We start from the raw sequence: 12578 nt of genomic DNA, 5'->3' as shown, positions 1-12578 counted from the left end.
CTCAGCTCATACTTGTCCTCCTCCTCCTCCTCTTCCTCAGTCCTCCTCCTCCTCCTCCTCCTCTTCCTCAGTATTGTATCTCAGCTCATACTTGTCGTCCTCCTCCTCCTCTGTAGTAGTGATTAAATTGTATCACAACTCATACCTGTTCTCCTCCTCCACTTTTATAGTACTGTATCTCAGTATAGACTTGTCCTCCTCCTCCTCCTCCTCCTCCTCCTCCTCCTCCTCCTCCTCCTCTTCCTCCTCCTTGTATCTCAGCTCATACTTGTCCTCCTCCTCCTCCTCCTCCTCTGTAGGAGCGTACTAAAGACCTGCTACAAGCCGTGGAGCTACATCCCAGATGGCATCATGCCGGTGTTCTGGAGGGTGGTGTACTGGACGTCCCAGTGTCTCACGTGGTTCGTAGTATATAAACTTTATATATATATATATATATATATATATATATATATATATATATTTATATATATATATATATATTTTTTATACTGTGTTGTCTCAGCTGTGTCTGTGTGTCTCCAGGCTGCTGCTGCCCTTCATGCAGTCCTACGCTCGCTCTGGAGGATTCTCCATCACCGGGAAGATAAAGACGGCTCTGATAGAGAACGCTATTTATTACGGGACCTACCTGCTGATCTTCGGCTCGCTGCTCATCTACGTGGCTGTTCATCCTGAGTGGCATCTGTCCTGGTGAGTGGACTGGTGGACTGTGTTCATGGTGTCCAGACGTCCTCTGGTGTCCTCAGGGGACGGATTCTATGATCTGTTATCATCACATATGAGACTTGGAGCATAAGAAAACTTTTAATTCATAGTTCTTTTTGATTCTAACATCATCAGGTTTCAATATGTTCACTATTTACAGCTCCCAGCCTGCAATAAGCTCTTTTTTTATATTTAATATGATAGAAGTACTCACAGAAGTACTAATACACCATGTTTAAGTACTCAATTACAAGTAAAAGTCATTCATTTGTAAAGCTACAGAGGTAAGAGTACTTGTTCTGTAAATTATATCTGATTATATTTAAACACAAGTTAATTGTTAAATAAAGTTCTGTAGTTTAGTCCAAAGGGCCCCAGATAGATCTGAGGGGACGTTAGATGATTAAGAGAAGAGTTCTAAAACACAAATCTTCATTTATCTTCTGGACTTTTCTTAATATTTGACTTTTTGAGTGAAGTATTGGATCATTTGAACAGGTGTTTAAATGAAACCAGCTGAAACATCTCATCAATAACTGAAAGATGACATAAGGCCTTGGAAATAATAATAATAATAATAATAATAAAAAAATAATACATTTTATTCAGGAAGCACTTTTTAAGAAACCCAAAGACATTTTACAAAGGAGAGAAATAGAAATCGCTCCGTCTTCACTGCAGCGACTGTCAAATAAGCTTTACTGAGTAAACATGCAGCACATGTCAGTGAGAGACATCACAGCTTAACCACAAGGAGATCCTGCCACTGAAGGAAAACTCATCATTCTGTGGGACCTGATGTGGTGATTTGTCCTCCTGTGATCCAGGTACGAGCTGCAGACCATCGGCATCACGGCGGCCAACACCTGGGGCCTCTTCCTGCTGGTGCTGCTGCTCGGTTACGGTCTGGTGGAGATCCCCCGATCCTACTGGAACGCCTCGCGACACGGACACCTGCTCATCAAGACCTACTTCAAGGCCTCCAAGCTGATGACGGAGAAGGCGGACGCAGAGGAGAACCTGGAGGACGTCATGGAGGTGAGCAGAGGAACCGGCCGTCACGGATGAAGGTTTGTCTTCTTTTCACTGTTTTTACTGTGAAGTCTGGTTCTGTTTCAGGAGGTGAGAAAAGTCAGTGAATCCATCAAGTACAACCATCCACTGAGGAAGTACGTCGACACGATCCTCAGAAAAGTAAGAGGAAGTACTTTAACAGCAGCAGTACTCTGTGTTATGGTTCATAGAGCAGGTGGATTGATCTGACGTGTCCCCTCAGTGTCCGGTGGACTACCAGGAGAAGATGGGCAGGAACATGGACGACTACGAGGACTTTGACGACAAACAGAACACTTACCCGAGTGAGAAGAGCCTGGTGAAGCTCCACAAACAGGTGAGAGGAACAAAGGTTCAGTCCTTCACTGCAGCTGGAAAGAGGCAACATGAAAGTTCCTAAAATACGTCTAAAGAAGGAATTTTGAACTTCAGGTAGAAACATAAGCTCCTCCTTCACAGTCGTTTCCAGTCAGTTTATTGAGTGAATATTAAGTAAACTTTTGAAATGCTGTGAAGACAAAATGTGAATTTGACGTGTTTCAAGCAACTGGTTTGGAGCAAATAAACATAACTGTGTAGTTTGCATGTATTTTAAAAAACTGTCTTAACTTCAGCATTTAAAGGAAGGTCATATAACTCACCGGAGTTTAGCTACAGGTTTAACACTCACAGACTGCAGAGGTTATTGCGTATCAGCTGGATGGAGGCAGGAGGACCGAATGCTGCTGATACGTAATAACCTTGAAGATGTCGGACATCCAGTTCTTAATATAATTAAGGTGGTTAATGAGAGTGTCATCAGGTGTCATAGGTACAAACAGCAGTGTATCGTCTGCAAATTAGTCAAAATGAATATGATAATTGTGAAGAGCGTCCTAAAAAACGATGCATGTAAACAGAAACATGAGTGGGCCTAAAACAGAGCCTTGTGGCACACCACAGGGTAGACGGCCAGTAGAGGATGAAGAAACGGAGGCCCAGTTAAACCAGAAGGATCACCATTTGATTTGATGTTATTCATGAATGGTTTATAAGTTCATCCCAGTTGAGAACTCCAGGTTTACCTGTGTGTGTCTGTGTCCAGGTGATCTACGCCGTCCAGAGACACAACAGGACTCGTGTCCAGTGGCAGATCCTCCTGCAGCAGGCCATCCACCTGGAGGACGTGGCTAAGAACGAGACCAGTACGACCCACCAGTTTGTCCACAGCTTCCCGTCCTCTGAGCCGGCCGGCTGGTTCAGCAGATACGTGTACACGGCGACTGTAGGTGGGTTTGAGTCCAGGGCCTCCGATGTCTCCGTCAGGATGTCTGACAGGTCAAATATTAGTACACCTGTACTTAAATATTAACATATACTGAACATCCTGAAGTTTTGTCACATGACTGTTGACTGTTGGTGAATCAATCATGGCGTCATAGTTTCACTGAGGAGCTCAGAATTCAATGTTTTTAACAGAATCTGGTTGAAAAAAACAACTGCTCTTTCTGAAGAAGGTGTTCGTCACACATGATGTGTTCAAAGACCGTCGGAAAGATGAAAATCTGATGATAATGATGGTTATAAAGCAACCGTGTCGGTTTTAAGTTGTATAGTTAATGTTTTACCAGGAAGAAGATTCCTTTATGATGTTTGTTTGACCTCATAGGTTCACACAATGTAAATATAAGTTGTTTACAGGAGACTTCCACAGGGCACCTTTAATTATATCAATAAAACTATGTATTAAATATTCTTTGACAATCTTTTTGTCAGGATGAAAATAAAATAAAAATAAATCAAAAGATACTCTTTGCGAATAAAAATCATTGAAGTTTACTCAGGAGTACATTTGTCAGTAAAATAAGAAGAATAAAGAGGAAACCATTTCAGGACTCTAATATCTTTTTTATAAAATATTGGATAAATGTACTCATTTGGCCGTCTTATTATCTTAATTTTTTAACTTTAGCCACCTACAGAAATGTAGCTGTAAACTACAAATCCTTCAAATACCTCTCAACTTAAAAAAGCTGATTATTTGTCAGCCAAAAAGATTGGAAACCACTTGTCTAATCTTTAATAATGTGGGATATTTTCAAGGCTCATTTTACACAATATTTACCTCTGAAATGTAGTAATAACTGAAGCTAAGTACAGTACTGTGTGTGTGTGTGTGTGTGTGTGTGTGTGTGTGTGTGTGTGTGTGTGTGTGTGTGTGTGTGTGTGTGTGTGTGTGTGTGTGTGTGTGTGTGTGTGTGTGTGTGTGTGTGTGTGTGTGTGTGTGTCCAGAGTGGTACTGGGAGTGCTTCCTGAAGTGCTGGTTCTACCGGCTGCTGTCGGTGGTCCTGACCCTGTTCAGCGTGGCCGTGGTCTGGTCTGAGTGCACCTTCTTCAGCACGCGTCCGGTCCTCTCTCTGTTCGCCGTGTTCATCCAGCTGGCTGAGCGAGACTACAACTACCTGTACATCGAGGTGAGACCTCTTCAGAACCATTTCTCAACCACGTCAGGATCCTCTGTCCCAGTTTATCTCACTGGTGTGTGATGCCTCTCCTCTCCACCAGATGGCGTGCTTCATCACCATCTTCTTCCTCTGTACCTGCGTTTACTCCACTGTGTTCCGCATCCGGGTTTTCAATTACTACTACCTGGCCTCCCATCACCAGACCGACGCCTACAGCCTCCAGTTCAGCGGCATGTGAGTGAAGGAAGTCCTGTTTGAGGTTAAGAGGACTCTAACCTTTATCTTAGAGTCCAGTAACTGACTGGACATCAGATGATGCATGAATATAATATGAAACCCAACAAAGTCTATAAGTACGTACATACACATCCAGAGATCCTCCACAAAAATATACTCATAAAGTAAAGAACTTATTTAGAAATATTTGTATTCTAAAGGAAAAAGGCCACCAACACAGTGTGATTCAGTGAACGGGTTATGTGAAGATGAACTTCTCCTGAATGACGTCTGTCTGTCTGACCTGCAGGTTGTTCTGCCGTCTGACGCCTCCTCTGTGTCTCAACTTCCTGGGTCTGATCCACATGGACTCGGCCATCTCCCACCAGCAGAAGGAGCAGACTGCGTACACGTCTGTAAGTCAGAGAGGTTCTCCTCACTGAGAAACATAAAGACTCCAGTGACAAAGGTCCTCGAACGTCTTAGTCATCAGTTAGAGGAAGAGGTTAAAGGATGAAGACCTTTTTACTGTAGATAATCAGGATTATTGATAACTGAGTCCTGTTTCAGATCATGGGGTCCATGCGTGTCCTCTCCTTCATCGCTAACGGGTTCTACATCTACTACCCGATGCTCATCGTCATCCTCTGCATCGCCACCTACTTCAGGTCCGTTTATACTCTCAGTAGAACATTCACAGTGTTTTAACATGAAATATGTTTGAATATGTTTTAATCTGAAATGTGCTGCTCTCTGTGTTTTGGTGCTCAGTCGACAGTAGAGAAGAGCTGCAGAGATTAGTTCATTAACTAATTAGTCACAACTGATTGGCAGCTGATTTATTGTTTTTGTCATTTTGGTAGAAAAAATATTAAACATCTTGTTCTTCCAGGTTTTTAAATGTGATAATTATCTGCTTTTATTTGTCTTTCATGACAGTAAACTGAATATCTTTAGGTGTTTGGACCTTCGTATTTTTCCTTGTTCTCTGATGTTCTGCTGGACTGATTTATTAATAAATAAGCACTGACAGGTTGTAGATTCATTCAAACCTCTTACGACTGTTTGTGGAGCAAAAACACTGAAATCTGCTGATTTGGAACAAAATAAATACTTTTAACAAAACCAGAATAATTCTTAAAATGCAGATGAATTATTAGACACTCCAGCAAGTTTAAATAAGCATCAAAACATTTAGATTGTTGTGATTAAAGTAGGAAATGTGATGAATCAGCGTGCATTGACCTACGATAGTATTAATGACTGACATGGTGTCGGACTCATTCAGTCAGAATCAGAACCAGTTTATTGCCACAAACGTCTGCACATACAAGGATCGATAAACACAATAGTAGAAGACTTCATTTAAGAAAAGAAAACATGAAAATATGATAAACAAACAAATATAGAGTTAAAACAAGTCTGATATTAAAGTGTGGATGTTCATTTCAGGAGTTGTGCAGAAGTATAAACACAGCTTCAACCAATAAACTGCTTTAATCTCTTTAATACTGAAGATGTTTTGTGCAGCATTATGAATATCTATATACAGATTTAATAAATAAACTAAATAATGAGTTGATGACCTTCCTCCTCAGTCTGGGGACTCGCTGCCTGAACCTTCTGGGCTTCCAGCAGTTTGTGGGCGACAGTGAGATGACCTCTGACCTCATTGACGAGGGGAAGGAGCTGATCCGTCGAGGTGAGGAGAGTCTCAGAGAAACTCTACGCTGCTCAGAGATGGAGGTTATGGAGGTTATGCTCAGAGATGGAGGTTATGCTCAGAGGTGGAGGTTATGGAGGTTATGCTCAGTTATGGAGGTTATTCTCAGAGGTGGAGGTTATGCTCAGAGGTGGAGGTTATGGAGGTTATGCTCAGTGATGGAGGTTATTCTCAGAGGTGGAGGTTATGCTCAGAGGTGGAGGTTATGGAGGTTATGCTCAGTGATGGAGGTTATGCTCAGAGATGGAGGTTATGCTCAGAGATGGAGGTTATGGAGGTTATGCTCAGTTATGGAGGTTATGCTCAGAGATGGAGGTTATGCTCAGAGATGGAGGTTATTCTCAGTGATGGAGGTTATGCTCAGAGATGGAGGTTATTCTCAGTGATGGAGGTTATGCTCAGTGAGGTTATGGAGGTTATGCTCAGTGATGGAGGTTATGCTCAGAGATGGAGGTTATGGAGGTTATGCTCAGTGATGGAGGTTATGCTCAGTGATGGAGGTTATTCTCAGTGATGGAGGTTATTCTCAGAGATGGAGGTTATGCTCAGAGATGGAGGTTATTCTCAGTGATGGAGGTTATGCTCAGTGATGGAGGTTATGCTCAGTGATGGAGGTTATGGAGGTTATTCTCAGAGATGGAGGTTAACAGCTGTTCATGTGTTTGTGTTCACAGAGAAAAGGAAGCGTCAGAGGACTGAAGACGGAGAGAACAGACGCAGAGTGAGTCCGACCTCCTCCACACAGTACACTGATTCTATTCTAATTAATGACACGTTGGGAAAGAATTCATCTTCTAAAGGTCGTTAAAAAACTTCTGCTTAATAAGACAAAATAATAAAATGTCCTTAGAGGTGGTGACAGCTCTGAAACTCACATTAAGTCAGAAATGTAAAGTATAAATGTACTTCATATTCTCTCTGAACATGTCACAAAATACTGCGTATAAAAAGTATTTAGCATCCATTGGAAGTTTTTCATATCTTATGATTGTTTCAAGTCTTTATTTGTCACATGAACAAGCAGTTTGAAATGAAAGTCTTTGTTCACAACAATGCTGATATGAAATATATATAAAAAATCATGCAAGTAAGTAAGAATTAAATCAAATGTAGATTTAATGTAATGTCACTGATTAACATAAAAAGACTCTTTAATGTCAAAGTGAAAACTGATCCACAAGGAGAATTAAATATCAAATATAGTTATTGTAATAAAAACCCTTAATATTAACCTTTCACCTGATCAGTTCCTAAAAAACATGAAGTCGTGTGTGTGTGTGTGTGTGTGTGTGTGTGTGTGTGTGTGTGTGTGTGTGTGTGTGTGTGTGTGTGTGTGTGTGTGTGTGTGTGTGTGTGTGTGTGTGTGTGTGTGTGTGTGTGTGTGTGTGTCTCAGGAGTGGAAGGAGCGCTATGGGAACCAGAGAGACGACTACACGGCGAGGAACCGGACCAGTCACGAGCTGAAGGAGACCAGTTACTCCGACACGGTGACGGCTGGAAACAACAGACGTGAGTCCAGTTCACCACCAGTGATATTACATAACCAGCATCAGAACGTTCTGGAGTCTGGAGAACCGCACCAAAATGATCTGAACAAAACGACAATCTACGGCCTCATCCAGATCACTTAATGTAACTCTACTTAGTGCCGACATTTTGACCTCAGCAGATATTCTGTATCAAAGAAAACTAAACACATTAAAGCGTCGTAGAGGACGATCACACCGACACACATGAAGTTAAAGAATGTTCAACGTTTCAGCGCCTGGCGGGGAGTCGCTCTGCTCGTTAACGGTTATTTACCTTCAGACAATACTCATTTTTACTGAACAGAGCCTGAACGCATCACAAAGTAACTGAACCTCCTCCTGTTAGCAGTGCTGCTAACGTTACTAGCTCTCCTCCTGTTAGCAGTGCTGCTAACGTTACTAGCTCTCCTCCTGTTAGCCGTTAGTGGTGCTGCTAAAGTTACTAGCTCTCCTCCTGTTAGCAGTGCTGCTAACGTTACTATCTCTCCTCCTGTTAGCCGTTAGCGGAGCTGCTAACGTTACTAGCTCTCCTCCTGTTAGCCGTTAGCGGTGCTACTAATGTTACTAGCTCTCCTCCTGTTAGCCGTTAGAGGTGCTGCTAACGTTACTAGCTCTCCTCCTGTTAGCAGTGCTGCTAATGTTACTAGCTCTCCTCCTGTTAGCCGTTAGAGGTGCTGCTAACGTTACTAGCTCTCCTCCTGTTAGCCGTTAGTGGTGCTGCTAACGTTACTAGCTCTCCTCCTGTTATCCGTTAGCGGTGCTGCTAACGTTACTAGCTCTCCTCCTGTTAGCCGTTAGCGGTGCTGTTAACGTTACTAGCTCTCCTCCTGTTAGCTGTTAGAGGTGCTGCTAACGTTACTAGCTCTCCTCCTGTTAGCGGTGCTGCTAACGTTACTAGCTCTCCTCCTGTTAGCCGTTAGAGGTGCTGCCAACGTTACTAGCTCTCCTCCTGTTAGCGGTGCTGCTAACGTTACTAGCTCTCCTCCTGTTAGCGGTGCTGCTAACGTTACTAGCTCTCCTCCTGTTAGCGGTGCTGCTAACGTTATTAGCTCTCCTCCTGTTAGCGGTGCTGCTGACGTTACTATCTCTCCTCCTGTTAGCCGTTAGAGGTGCTGCCAACGTTACTAGCTCTCCTCCTGTTAGCGGTGCTGCTGACGTTACTAGCTCTCCTGTTGGTAGCCAATAGCGGTGCTGCTAACGTTACTAGCTCTCCTGTTGGTTTAAACACAGATTGGTTGTTTACAATGTAACATCATCAGAGATCAGAGACTAGAAAAGCATAAATGAAGTCCTGATCTCATTTTACTGAGTATTGGAGGATAACGATCGTCAGTAAAACTTTATTTACACTGTGATGGTTAACGTCTTTAATCGTTCATATGAGTTAAGAACCGTGGTGGTGGTCAGTACCGATCACGGATCAACAACGGTATGTTGCAAGCTTCTCGGTGTGATCAGGGCCTCAGCTGAAAAAACGCTCTCAAGAGCACCAGGAAAATTTACTAAGGAGGACACGTCCCCTTAAAGCTGCTTTATAACAATAATTATAATAATATAGTAATAACTTTATTGATCCGGTCTGTTGAACAGAGGCTAAATATTCCCGCTCGGGGAGTCGTCCAGAGAGAGACTGCATCGAGCTGCTGCAGGACGCCGAACCGCTAGACTTCAACGCCGAGTCTCTGACCGACGACCCTCTGGAGGCGGAGCCTGGCAGGTAAACACCACTTCCTGCTTCTGTTGCCACGGGAACAGAAAGGGGAAGTGATGAATGTTTGTCTCCTGTCCTTCAGGAATAACCAGAGACACCACATGTTTACATTTAAATAGCTTTGTCCCTGAGGAAGAACCCAGTGGACGTCCTCACAGAGTCACATGACACCAGACGCCGTAGTTTAAACTCTGATTTACGTCTGAAGGAGAAGATTCTTCCGGTTTAATCAGCTTTAACTCGTGTGATTGTGTCTCAGACATGCAGGAGGACGATATCTGTCCATGTCCTCGTCACGGAGCCGGATATTCGACGACGTCTGACGGCGGAGGATAAATGTGGGAGGAGCCATGAGCTGAACGAAGCCGTAAACAGGAAGTGAATGTACCACATGACCTCCAGGATGCACGGTAACTAAAAAACACAGGTCAAGTCTTTGCATCAGCTTTCACGTCCGGCTCGTCTGCAGCTCAATGAAGGAACATTAAAAACTTAAAGTTACATAAAACCCTCCGATGATCAGATATTGATCCGCATGTCTGAACAGCTGCTGCATGACGTCACTTTAAAGAAAAGGTCAATGAAGGTCCACGGAGTTTATTTATGTCTTTATTTATGTATCTGTATGTTGGGAAAGAATAATCATCATTGATACCTGATCAATAACTGTGTCTGATGGTTTAACTCTTCATCACTTCATCTTCATGTCTGGACTCGTTTCATTCTAATCATGTAAGAAGCAGCTCCCACATGAATAAAATCTGAATCTATAATTATATGAATCCCAAAATCACAATCAAATATAATATCACAATCTTTTATTTTGAAAACCATCAGTCTGTTAAATTTAACCATCTTTTAAATCACTTGAGTTGAAGTTTGAGGTTCACATGTTAAAATGTGTTTGTTTTTTAATCCTTTTATTTATTCTGAGACTTTAAACTGAGAGCCAAAGCTCCACCTTCACAACCAGTTCACACTCCCAGTAGCACCAGTCACTAATAATCCACCAATAATCCACCAATAACCTGATAATATTCTTCTAATATAGAGAATCTGATAGGGGTCATAGAACATCATATATATCTGAATATTCAGAGTTAGGTCTTATTCTGAATGCATCGTTTTCTGATGAAGACGTGTGGAGTGATATGTTTATTATTCATATATATATAGATATATAGATATGTGGAATATTCTTCATTATGTGAACAGCTGAGGAGGAATATTGTCTTTTTCAGAATAAAGGCAAAAAGCGGAGTATTTAGTGACCTGTAGCCACACCCACTAGTGATGTCACAGTGTACCGACACTCCCTGCAGTACACTGTGACATCACTGCAGTACGTAGGGCCGAATATATAGATATGATATTGATATGAGACTAGATATCTGTTTATAAAGTAAAGAACACAGCCTGATCTATTATTGATATTTAAGGACTTTATCATTATTTCCTCATTAATGATGAGAAAGTAATTAATATTTAGTAAAAGCAGCTAAAGTCACTTCAACAATATCGTCTTAATATCCACATGGAGGTATTTTATCAAAGATATTACGATATATTAGATTCAGCCAAACGCAAGAGTTTCAGTTAAAGTTACTGAATTTAAACTAAATATGTGAACTCTAATAAATCTAACCCACAAAGTGTAAAATTTGACAGATGGTTTTCAAAGTAAAATACCTGAATCATTTAAATTAAGTGGCATTTCATTTTCTTCAGTAAGTGATTATATTTTATGCAATCAGTTGCTAGTTCGATTAAATATAGTTTAATCATTATTTGCCTCCATACTCATAAACATATGTGTAATTTAACTTTCTTTGTGTTTTTTTTCTCCACTTTGAGTTAAAATGGTTAAAAATAAATAAAAAATAAACTGTCACGTTGAAATGAAATGAAAAGTGTAAATATAAAACAAGATGAAGAAGAGACCTTTAAAGGGACAAACCTGTGTTTCTGTTCATAACAAGTTATTAACCTTTACATCAGTAAAAATAAAATAGCTCTCCTCCTGTTAGCCGTTAGAGGTGCTGCTAACGTTACTAGCTCTCCTCCTGTTAGCGGTGCTGCTAACGTCACTAGCTCTCCTCCTGTTAGCCGTTAGAGGTGCTGCTAACGTTACTAGCTCTCCTCCTGTCAGCCGTTAGAGGTGCTGCTAACGTTACTAGCTCTCCTCCTGTTAGCGGTGCTGCTAACGTCACTAGCTCTCCTCCTGTTAGCCGTTAGAGGTGCTGCTAACGTTACTAGCTCTCCTCCTGTTAGCGGTGCTGCTAACGTTACTAGCTCTCCTCCTGTTAGCGGTGCTGCTAACGTTAGAGGTTAGAGGTGCTGCTAACGTTACTAGCTCTCCTCCTGTTAGCGGTGCTGCTAACGTTACTAGCTCTCCTCCTGTTAGCTGTTAGAGGTGCTGCTAACGTTACTAGCTCCCCTCCTGTTAGCCGTTAGAGGTGCTGCTAACGTTACTAGCTCTCCTCCTGTTAGCGGTGCTGCTAACGTTACTAGCTCTCCTCCTGTTAGCCGTGAAACACAGGTCTGGCCCTTTAAGAACGTTAGCATGTAGCGTTAGCTCTGTTGCTGTTGAAGAGATCCTGCTGGCAGGTTCAGCTGAGCTTCAGCTCCTTTAAATGAAGTTCATGATGAGGAAACTGACCTGAGATCAGTGACTGTGTTCACATCACGTCCTGAATGTGTAAATATGTACCATATATCTTTTTGTATGAAATGGGCTCGTTAATGATTGACAGAAAGCGTTAAAGTGACTTTGTATATTTATTGGTAACTCTTCCTCTCACTGCTTGTTTCCTGATCAGTGTGATCAGTTCCTGCTGATTCTGGTGATGAAGTATTAATGTTCTGGATATATTTATTGATCTCAGCTCAGAGTAGATAGAACGTTTTCATCTCTTTGTTGTAAAGAAATATTAAAAGATTATTATTATTATTATAATTATGTGTCAATAAAAACGATCAAAGTGTTGCAGACTGAGGACTCGTTATTGTCTCATATATACTGTACATTTATGAACACAAACACATATATATGTTTATTTATGTTTATGTTTGTTTACATATTTATATATATATAAATATATGTGTGTTTTTTACTCGGGTAAGTGTCATAGCTGTCTTAATCAGCTGTTTTTGATTTAAATTTTTGATGAGATAAAAAGATACATTATAGATAT

At 41.5% G+C, this 12578-nt stretch overlaps 1 protein-coding gene across 2 annotated transcripts in view; it reads left to right on the top strand.

Annotated features, from left to right (window-relative positions):
• The window catches only part of lmbrd2b (LMBR1 domain containing 2b), a 16257-nt gene extending 4555 nt beyond the window's left edge, over positions 1–11702 (top strand). For both annotated transcript variants that reach the window (XM_054612883.1, XM_054612882.1), the window contains 15 exons: positions 300–401; positions 526–693; positions 1536–1746; positions 1828–1902; positions 1985–2098; positions 2846–3029; positions 4033–4214; positions 4306–4439; positions 4732–4837; positions 4992–5089; positions 6020–6123; positions 6819–6865; positions 7539–7653; positions 9264–9390; positions 9644–11702. In XM_054612883.1, the coding sequence (XP_054468858.1) occupies positions 300–401; positions 526–693; positions 1536–1746; positions 1828–1902; positions 1985–2098; positions 2846–3029; positions 4033–4214; positions 4306–4439; positions 4732–4837; positions 4992–5089; positions 6020–6123; positions 6819–6865; positions 7539–7653; positions 9264–9390; positions 9644–9707 (1831 nt within the window). In that variant the 3' untranslated portion in view covers positions 9708–11702. The remainder of the gene's footprint in view (positions 1–299; positions 402–525; positions 694–1535; positions 1747–1827; positions 1903–1984; positions 2099–2845; positions 3030–4032; positions 4215–4305; positions 4440–4731; positions 4838–4991; positions 5090–6019; positions 6124–6818; positions 6866–7538; positions 7654–9263; positions 9391–9643) is intronic.
• The last annotated feature ends 876 nt before the right edge of the window (positions 11703–12578 follow it).

The sequence above is a fragment of the Anoplopoma fimbria genome, chromosome 14 (genome assembly GCF_027596085.1).
Source record: "Anoplopoma fimbria isolate UVic2021 breed Golden Eagle Sablefish chromosome 14, Afim_UVic_2022, whole genome shotgun sequence".
In the NCBI taxonomy this organism is placed as follows: Eukaryota; Metazoa; Chordata; class Actinopteri; order Perciformes; family Anoplopomatidae; genus Anoplopoma; species Anoplopoma fimbria.
This window is presented reverse-complemented; position numbering and strand designations above follow the sequence as displayed.